Here is a 23,853-nt window from a genome sequence, read left to right on the forward strand (position 1 = left end):
CTTCATGGTGTCTGGTAGTTGCAACTACAAGATCAAAGCCTTACCACCTTTTAATGTGTACCAGAGGATTTTAACATGCAGCTACAATCTCGACTTTCTTCATCACCCCCTGCAGACATATCATCTGGCATTGCGATCTTGACTGGCTTTAGGTCCCACAAAAATGGGCCTGGAAGATTGGTGTGAAGCTATCCATCCCTTTTAATTACTAGCAAACAAAAAAGAAAGCTTGAATACTAGATTTTTTTAAAAAAGAAAAGAAAGAAAATCTCCACCCAGTTCTGCTTCATGAAGCTCACTGAAAAGGATGGGAGCTGCCCAAGAACACACCTCACATTCATTTGCATGGGACTAGGACAGAGCGATTTTATGGTAGTTTGTGTAATGGAATTGCATTTAATCAAACTTTCATTACACCATTATGAATTGAAGTATGTTCCCCGTAATTCTTCTTTGACAGACCTCATCCTGTAAACAAATATCATTCTTCAGAGCTGAAATATGTTCCTTCCCACCAAGTGTGAAAGTATAAACCCTGAAAGAATGAGATTTTAAAGGAGATAAGGTCTAATTCAATGGAAAGAAGGCACCTTGCTTTTTCTTTCCTTTCCTCCTTTCTTTCTCCCTGTCCTTATTTCCTGCTCATGCTATTGGTATTGCCAAAAAAAGCATTATTCCATTTTCAGCCAATAGCAGAATGTTCGACAATTTTTTGTAGTGTGCATTCTTAAGTGAAATTATCTGCTTCACATTTCTTGGATTATGGAGCTGGTAATACAATTATCCTTTGATTCTTGTTCTACTCCAAGCTCTACAGTTCTCAGCTCACGAGGTATGAAACTGCGAATATAAATGAATAATTGAGGATAAATGCATACTTTGTGAAAACATACCTTCTCCTACAAATTCTTGTGGTGCTCTTCAAGGAAATACTCAGACTTGTGTAGAAATAGCGCAGGAAAAATGGATGAATTAATTAATCTATGGCAAGCTACTATGAAAAGGATGTAGAATGGCTCAGCTTTATCAGCTGCTATCAGCTTCAATGACTAAATGGACCTAGATTTCTTCGGGACTCAGATCTACACTTTTCTGGTAAATACAATTAAATGCGTTTGAGTAAATGGGTCTAAGCCAGATCTATCCACCCAGGTTACAGTAAATAAGATAATAAAGTGAAGGTTGTTTCCCCCCCTCTTTTTCTAAATAGCATTTCAGTGTGCTGAGCCTGATAAAGAGAAGATCCTGTTTGGCGGCCATTCCACTTTGTCCAGCTGTGGCCCTCTCAGGAAGAGCATAGGAAGAAGGGAGGGACTTGCATTGCTACATATAAAACATCCAAGCTTGAAGATCTGAAGCTAGAAAGTGGCAGCAGCAGACCTGCCAATTTTCAGCCAACAGGGATGGGGAGGGGGAAAGGACTCATCTCCATGATTTGGGCATTTCTGGTTCTCCTGTGCAACATCGTGAACAGCTTAGGTAAGCCAAACAGCAGCAACTATCCCTTAAAGATATGCAAGAGGTTTGTTTTTAGCTGTTCTGTTTTTAACATTAGAAGTCAAAATGTTTAAGTAGAGGAGGCAATGTAACAGGTTTCCATTAAACTATTCCAATGGTAAGATCATGAAATGGCCCCAAAAGCATTTTCCTTGGATACTTTCAAGTGGGTTATCCAACTTTAACCTCAAGTCAATCAGTCAGTCAATCTGCTTGTTTATCTGTCTGTCAGTCAATGTTATATGAAAAAAGGTAGTCTGTGTAAATCTATTGAGGCAATGTTGAATAACTGAACTGTAGTGTCCCAGCCTTCTGCCCTTTGCAACTTTGGGAAACTGTTTTCTGCTTTTCATGCCTCTGAGACACAGGCAATAACCTTCCTAATATATAAAATCTGGGATAACATACATGTTCTTGACTGAGAGCTAAGACAGATAGATAGGCACATAAACAAATATAACACTATTTGGAATAATTTAACCTTCTTTTGACGTTGAGAATTTATTGAGGAAATGATTCTGGTATAATTATAAAAATCTTCAATCCAGATTTGTCAATTCAATTTGTATTGTGAAGTTTTTGTGAGCAAATCTTTGTCTTCAATTGTCAATCCAAAGGGTCAGATTATAAGTGGGCATTCCTTTTGCAGTGAAAACTTTCTTTGTTCCCAGAACTGCAGGTACTGTATATTATCTTTGAAATTAATCTGATTGGTTAATAGTTACTGATATTCCCTACAGATTTGTATAAATAGCTCTGACTACTATGAAAATACTTCTTATTTTGTCTTCAGGGCTGTGTTATATGGGAACCGTTTTATAAATCATTTGTTTTCCTTATTTTTCAGATCAGAGCCATTTGGAACAATCAGACGATTTATTTGGTAAGTTTATGGAATATAAATTAGACTTCTGAATTATCAAGCATATAGAGTTTCACCACCTCCTTCTGTCTCTTGGAATTTCTTTAGGTATTGTTATGGATCTGTGGCACTTGAATTGTAAATGGCCTTGGTCATATTTCTGCAGCCCAGAGAGTTTGGGAGAGTCATGGTTATCCTTAGCCATAGTAAACCAATGATCATACCTAATTTGGCAGCAAATATGGTTCTTGGGACAAGAATCCTGTTTGTGAATTCTTGGTGTTTGTTCTTTTTTTATCTCTTTCTCCTCGTGCAGTTACAGTTGGTTCTAAGGCCTAAAAAGCATTTCAAACACATAGATTTGGTTGCTCAAATATTTTAGTCAATTCACTCTGAAAATTCAATATTTATTTATTTTGCATAGTTTACAACATCTAATGGTTATTGCAAAATGAGCCACTAAAAGTGCTCTATGAAGAAATGCACAATAATGCACAGGTTTGATTTAAACTTCACAATCTAATCTGTAATCACGCCTGTGTTTATTTAGAATATATGTTTATTTAGAAGTTTCATAGATTGATAGCAGGTTCTATGTACCACATGTAATATTGCTTTGGAAGATAATCAAAGAATTGTATCTATCTGTCTGTACACTAATTAAGCTTTGCGAGAAATCTAAATGTGGTCCATGATCTTGTGGTCAGGCATGACTTTTATAAGGCAGCACATCAGCAAATGATGCTTTACCTGAAAGAAGTTCTTGACGGCTACAAGCTAACCTTAGTATTGTTCAGCTAGCAGCATCTGTCTGGCATGTATGCAGGGGGTAAATTGCTTTCTGGAAACTCAAGAGCAGATTGAAGTAGCAAATCAGACACATTAATCTGTACCCCTATAGGGCAGGTGGAATTACAAAGAAATGAAAGTGCATTTCATTTGACCAAAGCTTTGTTTGGAAATTTGGAATTTGATTTAAAAGGTAAAGCCATAATAAGCCAAGTCAATGATATAGCTTCAAAATCAGGAATGAATTTGTGCAGTTCAAAAATTGGTGTATCTTGCAGAAACCCACAGTTACTCACTCGGTGAGAAGATCTTTAGTCTCAGAAGAATACACAGTTCACTTTGAGGAGTGGAAGCCAGTAAACTTGCTTGAATAGCTATTTAGCTATTCAGCAAACTATGAGGTACGAGTGTGGTTGGGTTCTTGTGCAGTCCTAGTTTTTTCCTACTTTCTGGGTTCTATTTATTTTGTCTGGGCTAAAGAGTTCATCTAGATAGCCATCCATATTGATACTACAGCAAATCTTTGGCTCTCTGGTTAATGGTCAGCAGCATCCCTTGGATGTCAGTAACCATCAAGACTTTTGAATAAGCATCTAATGCTTTACCCCACCCCACCCCACCCCCTTTCTTCCCTTTGGAAAGCAATCAAACTATCAGTTTTGTTGCAGGAACTCATCAGAAACCACCCAGATAGTAAACGTGACATTGCTAAGTAAGAATCTTGCCTTAAATGAAACCACTTAAAATAATTGATTGCCTTTTTCTCAATGTAACCATGTAGTTGGTTCTCACAGCCATTGCAGTTTAAACCTACTGCTTCTTTCTACTATTTTTGTGATGATTTATCGCTGACCCAGCATTAAGGCTTGTTATTAGATAATAGTTGGACATTGATATAATTGGCATTCCTACCCTAAAAAATTCTCTAGGAGCACTTAATCTGGATATACTAAGTGTTGTCACATGGGTAGCATCTCCTCATTATCTAACAATTTCTTCTTAGCATCTCTGTAGGTAGTCATAGTTTATCATAAACCATAGGTTTATATCATTCTTCATTTCTAGAGCATTCACAAGACCTTTAAAAATCTAAATGGCTGCTTAACATTCATCCAAGTAAGAGTCCACTACTTACACAAAGAAAAGAATTCTTCTGTCTTTCTTTCCCTCAATCACTTCAAATTACACATAACAATATTCTTTGGGATTTGCAATCCAATGGTTGCATGATTGCACAGTTCTAGTTTCTTAGCCAGTTTACCCTGCTTAGGTGTTTTCTGTATGTGAAAGCTGCTTCATCTCTGAAATTAACTGCATGTGTCTTATATGTTTTGGCAATAAAGGATCAGGTTATCTGACACAGTATCTGTACAGTTATTAGTTCCAATACTCTCTTCTGGTCAGCAAATCTGGCAAAACTTACACACTGCATGATGGCTATTATATTCAATTTGTAGGCAACTTCTGTTTTTGCATCTGAGGCATAAACTTCCTTTCAAGTCAGCCTATAGTGCAGAGGCATCAAACTGCCAGCCCACGGGTCGGATACGTCATGCTGAAACCGCACCCACCCCAGCTCCGGCAATGGGAAAAAAGTTGTGATACGTGTCGACACGTCATGTAACATGGCGAGTTTGACACCCCTGCTATAGTGGTTTCTTTCCATGATCAGGCTTCACATTGACCTATTATGAATTGTACTGGGTTATATAAAGGAGAATGGATGGGACTACTTTATAACTTAAACAAGCAAAGAATATACTTAAAATCCATGTTTTCTTCTTTCTCTTTGGCTTGTAGACAGTGAGGTCAGATAATATGAGTAAGCTTAACCTTATCTGCAAAAAAAAAGAGTGTACATCTCTCTCTGGGGAAAAATAGATATTGGGGGGGGGGGAATCATGTATTCATAAAAACAGAACAGATACATATAATCTAGCAATCTAGCAATTTCAATAAGAAATTATCATTTCTTCAGCTACAAAAATTACTTTTTGCAGGCAGCAGTTGGCAGTTTTTAATGTTATGGTATTATTCACATCTGCTACACATAGTTGACCTAAAATTTATCTGGTATTTCCAGCAAACCTTTAGGAATGAGCATCACTATCACAAGAATCTGCAGGACAAAGAAAGGGGTGAGGTCAAATAATAAAACATCTCTTGTCATGTTATATTGCATGATTTATATGAAAGTCAACTTCAGTTTTCTTCCAGTCTCTCTGACATTAATATGATTAGTTCTTTTCATTGAGGATGGTTTTTCTAACTAAAACCATAAATTGCTCTAGATTAAATCTCTGACTCATGGCAGCCATACAATCCCAGGAAAGGATGCTTTAAAGAGTTGCAAACAACTACTACATTCATGGCCATGTACTATGCAAGCACTGTATTGTACTACACAGTCAATTACATGATGCCCAATATCTGTAATTCAGTGCAGTATGGATTGCTTAAATAGTTTCCATTTCCTTTAGATTTGGACTCGCTCATAATCTTTTATCTGAGACGTTTCAACTTCAATAGTTTGCATTTGGTTTTATACAAGTTTTAGACCTTGTTGCTAGTCTTCATATAGTCTTTAGCCACATTCATTCTAAGCCCATAAAAATGGAACACTTCCAAATATTGCAAAAATGCAGTTTCTTTTTTAAAAGTGAGGGGTATAGAAATTCCGAAAGATACTCTTTAAAAGAAAAGAAAAACTCATATGGTCTAATAAATCAAGTTGATTTGGTGCAGTACTGATCATACTATACTTACTCAAAACAACTGGCAGCATCAAGCATTGGAAGTTACAAAAGGCTATCATCTAGTGAAAAGAATAAACATTTCATTTGTTCAGGCTTATCCAGGTACAACCTGATCTATTTTTCTTGGCTGCTAGTCCTTTTGTTTCAATTACTCCATACTGAAAGGTTCTCTCGAATTGTGTGTTTAAATTTGGGACTGACAGTGTTCTTTAAGCCTTATATTTAGGGTTCAATTTCCTTGAGAGACCCTGTACAAACTTTTTTCATGCAGTGGACTAAGTTCATTATGATAGATACTTCTCTGCTATTTGATTGTTTACCTGACTGTGACATGTATATAACTCCTATTTTCTGCCTCTCTACTGGGATATTGACTGTTCAGCATCTTGGGCAGCACTGAATATTTCTGCTAAAGCCTGGTCAGTAGTCAGTTGCAGCAGTCAGCTGAAAATAAGCCAGACTCTAGAAATTTATGTAGATAGATTCTAAAAATCACATTTATATCAGTTTCTAAATCAGCTTTAACTGATTTGCAAAGAGACGTTCCAAGATTGGGTAGCGTCATCATGCTACACAATTGTCCCCACAAAGAAATATTATAGCTACCATTAGTCAAATATAGGAAATGGCTGCAGAATTATCTCTAGTTTTATATTTGAGCCATTCAATTGTCTTAACAGGACAATTATGCTCTTTGAAGTTATAGTTCACATGAAATTATGAAGCTCTGTTTCCTTCACTTTAATCTTGATTGACTAGGTGATTTCTATAACAGGCCTACATAACAAACAGACCATGGACCACACCCAGCCCTCTAAGCAGCCTTGTGCATCACCCAGCACTTTTAAAAAGCTCAATAAAACCATCAACACCAAATGTCACCAGCACCCGGAAGGCTTTGACACAGTTACCACACCAAAAAAGCAAAACTGCTTGAGCATCTCTCATGATTGCCTGACACTGCTAGCTCTATGGTGTGCCACCATTACACCAGTCACTGAACAGCTGATTGGCAAGTGAGGTTATTATTCTCCAATTATTTTTAAATTGCTATAGTAATTTATTGTATAGGCCTGATATACAGCTTTAAGAGTTCTTCTTTCTATATCAAGAGAGTTCTGAATCTCTTAACATCTACTGAGCAACTTCTAAAAATAAAATTGTTTCCATCATTGAAACGAAGCTTTTTCTGAAATACCTACAATCAATCTGTCCATAAAATTTCATTCTTCTGTCTTCCAACTGTCACTTGCTTTCTTAGGCAATTACTTAACATAGAATATATTTCTTAGGTCCTGAGCCCTTTGCTGAAAGGAGGCCCACTCATAGACCAGAGTACTCTTGTTGAAAATGTTGTGGAAATAAACAACAATATTTCTCAATATAAATCAACATTTGTATTTATCTATCAGTATGTTTTTCTCAATATAAAAATATTTGCCCTTATCTGGAGTGGCAACAGTAAAGGTGAAAGATTCAAACATGTGAACTGTTTATGGCTTCATAGCACTCATGGGGACGTACACTGGAGTTTCTTAATCTGTATTTAGTTTCATAACACATCTGTACCTGAAGCATCTCTGCTTCTAACTCTATTATACAGCAAACCAACTAAAATCAGTGCCCTCTACTGCAGGGGTGCCCAGCCCCCGGTCCATGGACCGATACCAGGCCATAGCATGCCAGCAACCAGGCCGCACAAACAAGCAACGGCCCATCCACAGGATGCAGGCAGCACACAAAACCACTCCCCCTCCGGTCCATGGAAAAACCTCTCTCCACGTAATCGGTCCCTGGTGCCCAAAAGCTCAGAGACCTCTGCTCTACTGAGAAAATCTTTGCTTCTGCCGTCAAACTGCAACAATAATTCTGTTTAACTGCAGTAACTAAAATGCAGTTCAACTGTTTCAGGCTTATCCAGGTACAACCTGATCTATTTTTGGGGGGGCTACTAGTCCTTTCATTTCAATCACTCCATACTGAAAGGTTCTCTCTAATTGTGTGTTTACATTTGGGACTGACTGAGAGCATATGGGTCATTGCCAATCTTAGTAGCTTTTTCTTGCTCCAGTTCTTGAGGTCTTTAGGATATACAGAATTGTCTCCTTCCACTAAATAGGATCGCATTTCACTACAGCAGCCTCAGCTTGTGATCACAAAGTATTTGTCAGGAAGATACTTGAAATGAGATAACAATAGTCACTTGAAGCCACAGGACTGTAAAGGCACTTCTCAACTTACAATCACAATTGAGCCCAAAATTTATGTTGCTAGAAATTTGTGAAGTTTTGCCCCATTTTACAATTTTTCTTGCCACCTTGTTAAGTGAATCACTGCAGATGTTAAATTAATAACATGGTTGTTAAGGGAATCTGACTTCCCCCATTGACTTTGCTTGTCAGAAGATCGTAAAAGATGGTCACATGATGCTGGACCACAGCAACCGTCATAAATCTGAATCCATTGTTAAGCATCCGAATGTAAATCATGTGACTATGAGGATGCTTAAATGATCAAAAGTGTAAAAAAGGATCATAACTCACTTTTTTCAGTGCCGTTGTAACTTCAAACAGTCATTAAGCAAACTGTTGTAAGCCAAGGACTTCCTCTATGGGCCCAATGGACATAGGAAGGTATATAGGGATGTATCCATCCAGCTGCATTAATAAATGTATTATTATTTATTTATGTATTAAATTTGTTTTCCGCCCATCTCACCATGAGGGGACTCTGGACAGCTTATAATGTTAAAAAGAAGGAAGCAATACAAAAATCATGTATATATTCATTTAATGGAATGGATCCCCAATGTCAACAATGTAGAAAACAATGTAGGAAACCCCAAGAATGTAAGTATGCAATATGCAGCACAGTGCACTTTACCTCCAAAAGAGGAAAGAGGGACCTGGGAACATAGCAAAATCAAACCTCTAACCAGGCACTCATTTGAGAAATCTACCATAGAAGTAGATTGAGGAAAATGCCATATAGCAACAGGAGAGATAGAAATCAAGGTTCCCACATAACATGATTTTCACTTACAGTAGCTCCTGTGAGAACGATAAGACGAAACTAAGAGCAAATAAATAAATGACATCTCGCTGATAAAGTGGAACTAACAATGGCAGAAGGAAGACTAAAGGAAAATGGGCAGGAGAAGTTGGACAGGAGGAGTTATGAGCTAAGAGAGAAAATACTTGGGCAGGAACAGTCATGCTGAATCTGGGTCTCATAAAACATAATTTACTGTTCAGTTCAGACTGGGGATTTCCAACAAAGAGTGTTCAGCAACTTGTTCCGTAAATAGTGAGAAAAGTCAATGAATCTTCCAGAAAAAAGAGAATCTATGCATATTAAGCTAGAGCATGGATTCTTTATTATAGGATTTCTCTTTCTTATAGATAGTCCTCGATTTATTCAAAGTTATGACAGAACCTCTCCCAAAAGACTCAATTCCAAAATTCTGATGGCCTCAGATTGAACTCTTCGCAACCAGCTCATACATTTATGGCTGTTTGCAGTATGTCATGGTCACATGACCATGATTTATAAAAGTTTTGCTGAAAACCGGCATTTATTTTGTTTTTGGGTTTTTTCAAAAATGCCTCATAGCAAACAACAGGTTCACTTAACAATTGTGATGTTTGTCCATGTGGACAATTTTCAAGACAGATAAATCTCTGAAATTCTCCCTTAATTTTTAAGAACTTTTCCAGTACATTAGAAAATATGTCAAGTTGAAAATGTTGAGGAATCTGTTAAGGAAATATCTCTGAAACAAAGACGAGGTTATGGATTTTCTAGTCATCTTATAAAAATTCTCTTTAAGGTTATAACATAATGTAAACTTCAATCCTCTCAGCTACATATTTTCCCATTGATCCATCTGTATATTATAACCAAAAAAGTGTCCTCTTTATCATATAGTCTTTCACTCATTCTGTTGCATAATTCAGTAAAAAATTATACATTTTAGTCGATATATGTTGATCATTTATACACAATTCTATTTCAAACTCAATCTTATGATAGTTAAATCCATAAATTATTTTGCCAACTTTAAACCTTTTTAACAATTGTAAACAAGAGTAGTATTGACAATTATGTCCTTCTGGAAACAACACCAAGTTATCTGCAAAAGCCCATAACTTTTAAGTTTCTTTTTTAATCATTAGCCTCACAATTCTCTCATATATCTATTCAATATTTACAGAAGTAAAATAAGCAAGAGAAGGGACAGTGGGAATCCATGTTCTGTTCTATGGCAGTGTTTCTCAATTTTAGCAACTTTAAATTGGACTTCAACTCCCAAAATTTCCCAAACAGATTTCAACTCCCAGAGTTCTTCATGCAGGCTAGAGAATCATGGAAGTTGGCCCATGCATCCTAAAATTGATGAGGTTGACAAACACTATTCAATAGGATGAGACTGAATTATGAGTCCATAACTTGCTAATCAAGACTTAAAAAGTTAAAAGATAGCATAAAGAACTAGACATTTTGAAAGAGTCTCATTATGATGGTATCAGAGGGCCTTTATATTAAATAAGCTGTATTTCTAAGGGTTGAGATTCTTCAAAAACATGGCCAATCCAATCCAAGTCAGATCACACTTGCTCTTGAAACCATAACACGATTCAAAATAAAATTGTATATTAAATTTTAAACCACTTTCAAAAGAACTTCATGAACGAAAATCACAGGACTTAAATATAAAATGCTCATTATTTTCATTCTCAGGGAAGTTGTTTATGTAGTTATAAGCTATGTCGCAATACCTATTGTGGTTTAATACCTGACTTAACAACAGGGAAGTACTTGAAAACTGAAATATCTTCTTCAAAACACTTATGTAAAAGTGGTAACCAGGACAAAATATCAGGTTATGCCTTGTAGCACAAGGAAACAACTGTGGTGTTCTAAATATATCCATGGCTAATCCATTTTAATGGGAAAATATTTTAGAAAATAAACAAATCCAGACCTGGGGTTGCAGGTTCTTAATGCATTTATAAATTAATAAATAATGTGTCTTTCATTATATGGAAATCTTAGTAGATTTGGCTTTTTCTTCTGGAACACCATGATGCGGAAAATATGAGCATGCTATTTTTCTATTGTTTCATTCTTGTATTTCTTAAAATATTGGAATGAAGCAACAGGGAAATTACATTTTCCAATCCTTAAATGGTAGGATGATGTAATTTTCCACTGCATCAGTCCATCTTGTGCAGTTATATGCCTAAATGGTGTAGAATTTAGTTATGCAATGATTGTTTCCCACAGTACAATCTTGTGATGTCTTTTTACTCTCTGTATTTACCTTGATGAAGAGCCACAGAAAGATATAATAATGTTAAGCAGACAGGGTAGGGTTGATGCCTGGAAATATTTTCCTGTATTATTCTTATTAGACTCCACTTTATAGTAGAATCATCTATACTAGTCAGTCTTTCTTTTCAGCTAATTTTCTTTGTTAGATAAATTCTGAAATTTCAGTTTCAAGATATGTTATGTTATGTTATGTTATGTTATGTTATGTTATGTTATATTATTGTCCTGGGATATACTATTTGTTGTTATTATACTATATATTCAGGGATATTTCAGGGAATTAGACTAAGTCAAAAATAGTTGCAGATCGTATGGTCATCATGAAAATTCATGTGCTGTTGTTACCCAAGTCTTCTCTAAATCAGCTCTGTTCCAAATGTCTTGGGATGACAAGTCCCAAAATTCCCTGATCCATCTGGACAGCACCAAATAGAAGAAAGCATTTCCTTTGTTCTGACATGAAACATAAAGAATTCATACAATCCATCCTTCTGTTTTTTTCTGTTTTTGCAGAGATCCATTCAGAAGGGCAGAGAAATCTAGATGGACATCACTCAGGTATTTCTGCTCCCATTTCTATAAGACCAGTATTTCAAAAAACAGATACATACATAGGGGTGGGCTTGGGTTTTTTTGTTTTGTTTTGTTTTTGTTGCTAAAATCACACAAGCAACTCACGCCAAGAAAAGCTGATTTCTGTGACCTGCATTATTGATACATATCATTGTTTCAGATGAAGCTCATTTGCTTGATTTTTAATACCCATCAATGTCTATTCCAGTATTGCAGTTAGGGCACTGTAAGTCTAGAAGCAGATAAAATAAGACTCGCCCAGCTTACTTACCCAGCTTATTGGTCCAAGAGCAAGGGCTAGAAATTGAAAAAGAAAAACTGAACTGTTTAACAAGTCTGCATTCTAGCCTCTGCAGCTGCTAATGCTGTTGTCGGATTTTCTTGAACTTCCATAGAGTCCCATAGTATACATCCGATTTCTCTATCCGTGCAAGTAATATACTTCTCTCCTTAGTGTACAGAAAAATATTTAAACATTCATTGCTTTTGAGTAACAGTTAAGCTCATGTACAGCATTCCAGGAAGCAATTCTGTATTTTTCACTATTTAAGGGTTGGTGGGTTTTTTTGCATTTTGTTAAAATTAATTTTGATTGTAAACAAAAAGATTGCAGTTTTGTTCTTCAATCATTCCTTTTACCCAGCCTTCAACAGCCTGTTGCTCTGCTCATGCACTTAATCCTTTACTAATCAACTACACTCTCTTCAATTCTTACAATGTTGTCATTTCCATTCCTTCATAGTTCAATACACGGCTTTTTGCTTGTCCCTTTAAAGCTCAGCCTCACTTGGCCTTTCTGTTCTTTTTTTCCCTCACCACCATCCTCATCTATAATATTCAAACTTAACTTGCTTGTTTCTACAAATGCCAAGGTATTTAGCCCTCCAAATGTTCAGATGATTTCCATCCTTGAAAGGACTATTTTAAAAATATTGGAAGGGGCTTTGTAGTTTATGTAGAAAACCTCAGTAAAATTTCACTTGGATACAGTGCCTGGGCACTATGCCTTTGCATGCAGTGGTTCATGGACTTGAATCTGAGATAAGAAACAAGCAAAAAAAAATTGAAAAGACAGCTGTAAATGGGAGTGAAAGAAAATAGTATCTAAATAATCAGTTGAATTTCTAAAGCTCCGTAGAATCTCATTACGTTATTGTTTTCTTTCTTTAAGCTCTGGACAAGGGTTCTTGTTCCACCTGGAGCACTGGCCATTTCTCAACCTTTGACAACTACCTGTATGATTTCTCGGGGACTTGTAATTATATCTTTGCTACGGTCTGTGATGAAACCTCTCCGGACTTCAACATACAGTTCCGTCGTGGTCTGAACAAAAGAATTGAAAGAATCATCATTCAAACAGGTCCCAATACTATTATCGTCGACAAAAGTGGCATATCAATCAAGGATTATGGGTAAGCATCCAATAGAAGCAAAAGTTTCTTCTATAAAGTCGAAGGGAACATGGCAACCATCTTATACAAAGTTGTGCCCTTGGGCTTCAGCTCTAACTTAATGTGCTTGTCACGAATCATCATTAAAGTGCTGGGAAGCTGCAGCTGATGCTGAGAAGGGGATCCATGCTGTGTATACTTTCAGTGGAGGGTACATCCCATTTCTCATAGTTTGGGCTAACTATGAGTAACACAAATGTTTTTGTATGTGTTGCCAATGGGTAATAAAATTTCATCATTTATATAATCATGCCATCACATCACAAGCTCTGCCTGTGTTGAACACATGTAAAACATCATCAGACTGATATGTTTGACACCCACAGAGACACCATTCCATTATAGCTAAATAACATTTTAAAGCATCACCTTTTCTTTTGGGGTCTCCCAAAGACCACAAGGGCAAGAAATCATATTAGTTTTTCTTTATACATATCATACGGTGCCATTCTGAGACCTCCATTGGGTTGTGAGCTGCAAGTGGCCTGACATTTATCATTGTCCAATGGGATATTCCACTCATAATAATAATGTGGGTAGTCCTCACTTACCAACCACAATTGGCACCAGCAACTTCATCATTAAGTGACACAGTTGTAAAATGATAAATCTCATGTGACAGTACCCAGTTTATGACAGCAATTTGTCAGTTCTAGCTGCAGTCATTAAGTGAATCCCTCTGGCTCATTAAATGCAATGTCATGTGACCATAAGTTGCAATTTCACACCAGCTCCCACATTTCTATTTTAGAACCTGTGAATGTTTCAGATGTTTCTGAATTACAACTTCCGCATCCCTCACCCTAGCTCTCTTGGCTAGAGCTGCCAGGGTTTTAGCTTCAAACATATTGGGAAGTCCACTGTTCATTTTATCTCATTAGAGAATGAAAATGTAATGATATTTGAATATGAATGCTAATAAAGTACGCATCATTTGATACAGTATCAAAGTTACAAGTCCTCAAAATGTCTAAATGTATATGTTTGACCCTAGTAAAATCCAATTGCCATTTACTGGAAATGGAATTCAGATTGCACCGTTTGGGCACAATATCCGTTTAATATCCAAGCGGAAGGAAATGGAACTTGCTGTTTTCTGGAACAATGATGACTATCTCATGGTGAGCAAAGTTCTTATTTTTCATGATTTTAGGAGTCTAAAACTTCCAGGCACATATTAAGGAAATTATTTTGCATGCATTCTTTGGCTTTGCTTAACATGCTGAAAATGGAAAATGGTAAAGCCAAAGGTAATGGTTTTAACAACCATTGTCTTAATTAGGTGTTTTAATGCACTTTACATCTGTCATTTAGGCAGTGCAAGGCTGCCACTCTTAACATGGCAGTAGAGAGGGGGGAAAATCTATATTTGAAGTTCCCAAAAATAGCCTGCAAAATGGTAAGGAAGCAAGGTATTCCAAGAAAAATTGCTCACAGGTCTATTTAGTTTGTTTGAACTCTGCGTTGCATAAAGATTCTTCTCAAAAGCTTCTTTGCAAATTTCAGTGTATGTTTTCTGATAATTTCTGCAGCTATATTATTCATTTATTTATTTAAATTTATATTTTTAAGGCTAACCAACTCAAACTTAAAAAAAACAAGTGCATCACTTGCAACCAAGCAAAAGAAAATAAACCTAACTAGGAAAATAAGCTTACACTGTAACTAAAATAGACCATACATTCCAGATAGACACATTGTTGTTGCTCCTGAGACTTGGCAGGGCTGGGATACTTTGTAATGCCCCAAACTGACATTCAATAGCACCATCCAGAGACCAGGACACAGATGATCCAGTGACTTAGTATCAGGGCTGAATGTTGAGGGCCAGGCAGAGAACTGGTATCAAACATTAATTATGCCTTTTCCCTGTGTAATCCAGTCCAATTTTCCACTCAGTAACATCACCACTCAGATGTTACTACCTGCCTTGTTGTCTCCATTAGTTCCTTTGTCCTCCTAAAACCCTTTCACTATTCCTTTCCCAAGCCTTGGGAACTATTTAACATAATCATCTCCATAACAACCAGCCAACCAATCAACTTCAGCTGATCAACAATCCACAGGATCCTCATAAGCAACTTCTGTGATGGTAACCTCACCTGTTACAAGGCCTGTCAGATTATGTCAAAAATTGGCATTAAAAGTGGGTAGAACATGGAATTATCCTACAGGCCTCTGTTTATAGTCTGCTTTATATACTATATCTATATGTGCCACCAGTGGGGCAAAACATCCTCATTCAAAAGAGTAATATAGATAAACTAAAATAATTAAACAAGCACAATAACTTCACTATGTCACCCACCATACTTGTCACTCATACCCACTCATTCAAATCTTTCTATTCCATTTTTCCTCATCTCTCTCACTTATTTAGCTTTCTTTCTCCTCTCTTTTTCTCCTCTACCTTGCTATTTGAGAGAAAAGCAGCTTGGGCAGGAGAGGAAAAGTAGAAGGGAAGAGATTGGTAACATTTCTCTGCCTTTCGCTCCTTTCTCAACAACCTTCCAATTAATGTGTGTGTCCATAAGGATCAGAGCAGGGAAAGCCAAAAATAAAAAGCCTGAGGCCCGGATGGTCCATTACAATAACCACATACAAATATGAACTGCCTCTCATTCAATGAAATGGATGGCTCTTCATCCCATACAATGTCAAGACAAGATGCAGGATTTGAGCCTTGGGATTGCAACAGAGAGAGCTTAAAGCATAGAGTTTGTAGTAGCTGTTGTTCTATCGTGATTAAAGACTTTTCTAATAATAAATACATTTCCTCAGAGCAGTGTCCTTGGAATTTCTGGCTATGAACCTTCCAATCCGAATATTTGTCTCAATGAAGCTGGCCAGAAGAATTGCAAGTGAAAAATAGCAGAAAAGGAAGGCTAAAACATGTTTTTATTTCTATGCATACCACTGTGCAAACGTGCGTGCGCCCGCGCACACACACACACACACCTACAAAGTCTTCTATTCCAAATAGCCAATTCTTTAAAGCAACAATTACTGGAGCTCTGCTGTCAACATTTATATAAAGTACCAAATTTCACACATTGTTTTAAAGGTATTATTTAAAATCTAAGGGTACATCCAATAATAGTTGACAGTCATAACTAAAGAAATACTCTGCATTCAATAGAAGCAGGAACACATTGAGACTTGAAGTTAGGGAGGCACCATATTATGGATCTCATGGACTGCTCTGAACTTTCTTTAGGAATAATAAAATAGACCTTCTGAAAAAGATTATCAGAAGTAATTATATAAATTACTTTATTATATAAAGTGTTGCTCTTTATTGTAACCTGGTAATGAAAAAAAGATTAGAAGATGAAGAGAGAAGTTTAGTTGCTATTTTAAAATATCCTGTCTAATTGTCCACTATGGACCACGTCCCGAATGACAACATCTAATTTAATTAGTGCTGCCAGATTGAACATGTTCAAGCAATAATACAAGGCAATAATGCAAGGTAAGTGACCATCTGTTTCCTCTTGAAAAAAAAACAGTGGTTGGGAAAGAACACCTGATGACAAATTCCAGAGGAGGGGCTGTACTAGGTTGACAAAGCAAGAACAAACAGAAGTCATATGCGATCAGCAGATTTACTGTGGCATAAATCCAGTGGTGGGATTCAAATACGTGAATAACCAGTTCTCTGTGTGGATGCCGCTTCCGGAAGTCCATTCTGGACCTGGGCAACAAAAAATTAGCTACCGGTTCTGATGAACTGGTGCGAACTGGCTGAATCCCACCACTGCATAAATCTGTTAATCATTTAGGGTGTCACAGCAGGATGGCTTCTTAGATTTTTCTGCTAATTGTGGAGCACCTCACTATTAATATTGCAGCATAGGTCAGACTGACCTGGACTGCAGCCCATGATTTGGTTAGCAAACATTGTAATAGGCATGTTGCTGTCTGGATTGGCTCAGAGGTGCGTTCCACTGATCAAAATGGTATTACTCGATAAATTTTATAATTCATAGCTGAGAGGAGAACAAAGAAGAGGGAATTAAGCTATTTTCCAAAGCACCTGAAGGCAGGACAAGAAGCAACGGGTGGAAACTAATCAAGGAGAGAAGCAACCTAGAACTAAGGAGAAACTTCCTGACAGTGAGAACAATTAATCAGTGGAACAGCCTGCCTCCAGAAGCAGTAAATGCTCCAACACTGGAAGTTTTTAAGAAGAGACTGGACAGCCATTTGTCCGAAATGGTGTAGGGTTTCCTGCCTGAGCAGGGGGTTGGACTAGATGACCTCCAAGGTCCCTTCCAACTTTACTACTATTACTATTACTAAACAACATGGCTATATTACCAAGAGGCCATGCATAGTTATTTTCTAATTGATTTTCTTTTCCCTTTTTTAAGGTTTTAATTGAACAGAAATATATGGCAAAGACTTGTGGACTGTGTGGAAATTTTGATGGGCAAGAGTTGAATGAGTTTGTGAGTGAAGGTATGGCTATTATTATTTATTATAACTTCTAGTAACTCTATCAATTAAAACATGAAGAACAAGGCAAAGAACCAGGTGAAAATAAAAGAAAACAAAAAAAACTAAACTGAAAGGAAGCTCCAGTCATCCCCACCAAAGGCCTGGGTGAAGAGTCAAATCTTCAAGCTTCTTCAAAACACCAGCAGAATGGGGCCATTTGGATCTTGAGGGGGAACCTCATTCCAGAGGTCAGATTCACTTGTGGGGTCCCAATTGATGGCATTACTTAGTTGAGGGAACCTGGAGCATGCCAGATCAAATTGGCCGCACAGATGCTGAGGGACTTCCCCAAAATAATCAGGCCCTAGGCCATATTGGGCTTTCTAGGTGACAGCTAGCAGCTTGAGTCACCCCTGGAAGCAAACTGGCAACCAAAGCAACTCACAAACCAGAAGTGTAATATGAGCATTCTGTCCATACAAGACATTTTAGAAAAGTATTTCTAAGAATTTTTTTTTCCTAAAAGAGAAGAAATTACTCAGCTTCTTACTTAGAGAAAACTATCTAATAAGATGGTGATACTAAATATAATTACACGATTTCTAGACTTTTTTTTTAATTTATAGGTCCTGCTCAGGAAGGAGGGGGATGGAAGAGGTCCTATCTTAAGTACAGATAGTCCTCAGCTTACAATCACGACTTATCTCTACTGAGCCCAAAATGTCGGTTGCTTAGCAAGACAGTTGTTAAGTGAGGTTTGCCCCATTTCATGACATTTCTTGACACAGCTGTTAAGTGAATCACTGCAGTCGTAACATAGTTGTTAAGTGAATCTGGCTTCCCCAGTGACTCTGTTTGCCAGAAAGTGGCAAAAGGTGATCACATGACCTTGGGACACTGCAAACATCATAAATACTTGCCAGTTGCCTAGCAGCCAAATCACATGACTGTGTGAAAAATAGTCATAAGTCACTTTTTTTCAGTGCCGTTGTAACTCCGAACGGTCATTAAACAAATGGTTGTAAGTAGAGGACTTCCTGTATAATTCAGGATTTGAAATGCTCAGCTGGGTTGACAGTGTTTATCTTGGATTGTAAAACTAACGAGTTAATAGTAACTGATTTGGATTTTACAGGTATTGTGCTTATGGGAAAAAATTACAGAATGCAACACAAAAAAGTGGTATGGGAAAGACTGAAATTATCATTCTTTGCCCAAGCCCCAAAATATTTCAAACGGTCAATTTTCCTCTCTAGAGCAGTATTTTTCAACCTTGACCTCTTGAAGAGGTATGGATTTCAACTCCCAGAATTCTCCAACCAGCCATGCTGACTGAAGAATTCTTTAAAACTCATTTCAGTCAAATTCTGTGACATGTACATCTCAATTCACAGGTACTCTTCTGGAGCCATATAAATATGCAAGTTTATATAAAATTGATGATCCTGCAGAGATCTGTCCTTTTGAAGGGATGATGACTCCTAATATTCCTCAAAAGAAATACGTAAGCACTATGTTATTATTATGTTATATTTAAATTCCCTTGTGAAAAAGGCATGCTAAAGAAATATTACACATTTGAACAAGCAAGAATAGACTGCCCCATGCATCTGAAAGGGATTGGGGGAAGGCACTTCTTATGTTAATGTACCATTTTTCTATTAAATAATTTTTTCATTAATTTTTGCTTTCCATCTGTTGTGGAATTACATCTTCTCTCAGTTAGTTCCCCATTTTGTCCTGCTCTAGTTTAAGTAGGAGGTTTCCCTTTTCCTCCTAGCATAGGAAATCAGACAAAATATATATTCTTATCGATAAAAGAGAATATTTGTAGCTCAAGATTGAAATGTACGGTCCTTAGTGCTCTCTGAGCTTGGTAGTTTTCTTGCAGACAACCTAGTTTGGTAAAGAAATATCTGTAAGAAAACCACCCAAAAGCAAAAAGGATCCCACAAATACTCTGCTTTGAATGTATGTTGTGATTTTGACTCCTCTTGCTGATATGAAAGGGAAAGCATTGTTTCCTATTTTCTGTGTCTAGAAGTCGACCAGACAAGACCAGGAGCAAGTTGAAACCCAAGAGTGGCAATCTGTCTAGCCTAAACCATAGAGCCTATACTACTAAATATTTGTAGCTTGATGAGATATGACAGTGATGGCGAATCTTTCAGAGACCGAGTGCCCAAACTGCAACCCCAAACCCACTTATGCATTGTCGGGTGCCGGGTGGGTGTGGCCCATTGGCTGGGTGTGGCCAATTGGGTGGGTGTGGCCCATTGGGTGGGCATGGCTGCTGTGGTAATGGCAGACTGGGTGGGACTAAAAAGTTCAATCAATCAATTCCAACTTTGCAAGATCTTTTTTTTCCCGCGAGAAGTTGAAATTGACTCATTGATTGAATCTTCTTTTTTTTTTTGCACACGGCAGCAGAGGCCTAAAGTGAAAAAGTTTTATAAAACCCAGCTGAAGGCCTAGGACTGGGGCGACAGCACGCGTGCCCACAGAGAGGGCTCTGAGTGCTGCCTCTGGCACCCGTGCCATAGGTTCCCCACCACTGAGATATGAGGTAATCTTCAAAATTGACAACGTGCATCACTAGACTGAGACTATGTTTGTTTATTTTCTTCTTAGGCCACACTTTGCTTCCAACTGTTACGCCTTGTGTCACCGTCTTGCAACATTTCAAAAAAAGGGTTTGTTATCCGTTGCCAGCTGGATATGCAAGTCTGTAGCAATCCAGGACACAGCAACTGTACTTGTGCTACTCTTTCAGAATACTCACGGCAGTGTTCCATGTCTCAGCAAGGGGTGACCAAGTGGAGGACCAATGATTTCTGCTGTACGTTCAATCATTTACACCTTACTTATCCATGCTGGTAGTAAGTTTTAGCATCAATGCTCTGAAATTGTGCTTTGTTTGCAAATAGCACTCTAATAATGATGTGAATTAAGAAAAGAAAATTTAAGAAAAGAATCAAGCATGTTTTCCCTGTTAATAGTTCTTCTTCTGCTGCTGTTCCTTATAGTTGCATATTCTCTTGATAGTTATTTTTGGATGATTTTGCCTTTGATTACTTCTTACCTCTTTGCTGTGTTTCTTTTCATCACTGCCCACTCCCATCAGCATGTCTTGACAGCTTATCAAGCTCCACTAGTGGTTATTGCCTGGATTTATTACCAAGGTATAGATGTAAATCAAGGCTAGCCAATTTTTATATCCTCCCTAAAATAGTCTAGGGTTCAGAAAGATGGATTGTCATGCATTCAATCAATCAGAATGGAGCTGGAAGGGATCTTGGAGGTCTTCTAGTCCAACCCCTTGCTCAAGCAGGAGACCCTATACCATTTCAGATAGACTTTTCTTAAAAACCTCCAATGATGAAGCACCTACAAGTTCTGAAGGCAACTGTTCCACTGGTTAATTGTCCTCACTATTAGGAAGTTTCTCAATTCCAAGTTGCTTTTCTCCTGGATTAGTTTCTGTCTATTGTTTCTTGTCTTGCCTTCTGGTATTTTGGAAAATAAATTGATCCCCTCTTCTTTATGGCAGCCCCTCATATACTGGAATAGTGATAATGGTAAAGTTGGAAGGGACCTTGGAGGTCATCTAGTCCAACCCCCTGCTCAAGCAGGAAATCCTATACCATTTCAGACAAATGGCTGTCCAGTTTCTTCTATCGTGCTATCATGTCACTCCTAGTCCATGTGTATGTGTGTGTGTGTGTATACAGGGTCATAGAATGGATCCCACCTAATAATCCCACTTCTCTCCTTGGTTAGTTTCCACCCATTGTTTCTTGTCTTGCTTTCTGGTATTTGGGAAAATAAGTTGACCCCCTCTTCTTTCTGGCAGCCCCTCAAATATTCAAATATTATATTCATAATACAACTGTGGCAAGGATAAATGTTCAAACACAAAACACTCTCATCATTATATATATTAAGGCTTTGGATTTGATTTAGAAGAGCTGGAATGAGCTTGGGAAGTTGTGTCATTCTGCAAACTAACATAGCAATTATGTGACCAGCAGACTGGTACGACATTAGCATTCCAAGTTATCTTTTTCAAGTTGTACAACTTAATAAGTAACTATATTGCTTTCAACAATTTAATACATTTCACACATTGATTACTATTATTAGGTAATCTTTTTCACCTATATACAAACTCACAAGTGTGTATGTGGATTCATCAAACCTAGGAATTTTTAGGAATTTTTCCCATAAATGTGGCACTCAGAGAGTAGAATCTCCTATTTCATTATGTGGAAACTTTTCCCCTTATTGGTAAAACTGTGGCCAATTATTAAATATAATGCATTTAAATATTAATAAATCTATTATGAGTTAGTTAGTTATGAGTTAGTTAATTAGAATGGTTAAAATTATGGTTCTAGTGCTGTATTAAGTCTGTGGGATGCAAATTGGCCACTCCTAATATAAGTAATGAACAGAACAGGCCATATTTTCTCCCAACCCAATGGAATGTTGGGAAGAAATTACATAAGGAAAGTTGGGACTCCACATGCCCACCAGTAAGATAATTCTCTGGAAAACTGAACAGAATTGAACCAAATTTGATCAGAAGATAAAAGAGGTCAAAAGAAAGATCAGACTAAGAAATGGTGTTGAATCCAATTCAGGGTTAAAGAGAAAAAAATTAGTCCCCACCTATCCTCAAACCCATTTCTATGGGACAGATAGTAGGGCAGCAGCTCTGAATATAACTTGCTGTTCCATTCTAAACAATCCTCCCTCTGTCACCTAACCCAAAACAGAGCCCTCCCTGCGATTCCCAGTGTACACACAGATGCAACATTAGAGGACAATAAAAAATGGACATCCTTCCTTAGAAAAATTGAATTAGCTTGTAAAAAAAATCCAGACACTTTCTATGACTATTTCTGGTAAAGGGCTTGGAGAGTATTCCAGCTGGTGTGCTCGGTATGCTTTCCTTGCTTTGTTAAGGACAAACAACAAGACAACTAAGCAGATATGGTTACTGAACTAGACAAAGGTTATCTAAAAGCATCAAAGAAAAAAATACTTTTAAGCAGTTTCCTCAACTCTGAGGATAGAAAAAAATTAATGCTAAAACATTTTCTAATGAATCTTAAATAATGGTAAATTCTAAATTAAAAAAACCCCAGCGAGCATTGTATTTATTTTAATGTCCATACTGGGGAGAAATAATGGAATATAATTAAGGATTATGGGATTTATAATCCAGTGCGTTTAGAAGCATCAGCACATTAACAAAAATTGTTAACTTCACGCCACCGTATCTTCCACTAGAGCGCAGAAACTAATATATTGGGATAATTTCATTGCTGACTTCTTTTTTAATAGAGCCTTCGTGTTTAATAGTTTCTCATTGCTGTCTCTTATAATTTCAAGTTGGTAGTTACCCGCAAATGATGACACATAACTCCATTAATTGATCAGAATAATAGAGGTTCCAACAACAATAAGGTGAAGTTAAAAAGCAGTCACCTCACATCCTAAAAATTACTGACAAATAATGTTGCATTTGTGGAGCATTTAAATACCTGTAGTTCCTAGGTTTGAGAAAAAGGAAGAGTAAGAAGGAAACTTTTAAGAAATACCCTTGCTTGGTCCATGTTTGCCGAAGGCTCCTTTGTAATGAAAAAGGCAAGTAATTCAGGGGACATTGCTTCCCTCTATTTGAGAACAGCACCCTGATGAGAATCCATAAAGCTGTCATGATCTGACAAGAAATATCAGCAGACCTTCCCAACACCCAGACCTTGATCATTGGGCAGATAACATATGGATGAGATCACAATGAGGGCTCTTTTGCCTTCTGGCAGGCAATGTCATGGGAAAGTCATAATGGCTTATTTTCCTTTTACCAGCAGCCAGCCTCAATATGACATCACAATAGTGGCCTGTCTTTATAAGCCCAACATTGTCAAGCTGTGGCCACAGTGTCCAGACTCTCCTCTGGATGCAGATGGCTTCACAGCAACCCTTCTCTTCCTTAAATAGACCATATCATGTAGTTTCTCTTTCACTAACATGAGCATATGAAAGAACATATGGACACTGTTTCTTCTTTTATAAAGGTGGGTAAAATGATTGTCATCACTAAAAAAGGGGATCTTGTATTCTTGCTAAAAAAAGGTAAGCA

The 23,853-nt window shown here is 37.3% G+C and overlaps 1 protein-coding gene across 10 annotated transcripts in view; it reads left to right on the forward strand.

The window, feature by feature from the left end:
* Nucleotides 1–1,214: 1,214 nt before the first annotated feature.
* Nucleotides 1,215–23,853, forward strand: part of MUC6 (mucin 6, oligomeric mucus/gel-forming) — an 86,557-nt gene continuing 63,918 nt past the window's right edge. For 4 of the 10 annotated variants that reach the window (XM_039322044.1, XM_039322047.1, XM_039322051.1 and 1 more), the window contains exons 1-8: nt 1,226–1,479; nt 2,345–2,380; nt 11,752–11,796; nt 12,983–13,223; nt 14,257–14,383; nt 17,636–17,723; nt 19,097–19,206; nt 20,334–20,541. In XM_039322044.1, the coding sequence (XP_039177978.1) occupies nt 1,404–1,479; nt 2,345–2,380; nt 11,752–11,796; nt 12,983–13,223; nt 14,257–14,383; nt 17,636–17,723; nt 19,097–19,206; nt 20,334–20,541 (931 nt within the window). In that variant the 5' untranslated portion in view covers nt 1,226–1,403. Of the gene's footprint in view, nt 1,480–2,344; nt 2,381–11,751; nt 11,797–12,982; nt 13,224–14,256; nt 14,384–17,635; nt 17,724–19,096; nt 19,207–20,333; nt 20,542–23,853 lie in introns of all 10 variants that reach the window. The other 6 variants (XM_039322048.1, XM_039322052.1, XM_039322046.1 and 3 more) reach the window with 6 other exon arrangements.

This window comes from Crotalus tigris, unplaced genomic scaffold, assembly GCF_016545835.1.
Source record: "Crotalus tigris isolate CLP2741 ecotype Arizona unplaced genomic scaffold, ASM1654583v1 scf7180000023830.6690815, whole genome shotgun sequence".
Classification (NCBI taxonomy): Eukaryota; Metazoa; Chordata; class Lepidosauria; order Squamata; family Viperidae; genus Crotalus; species Crotalus tigris.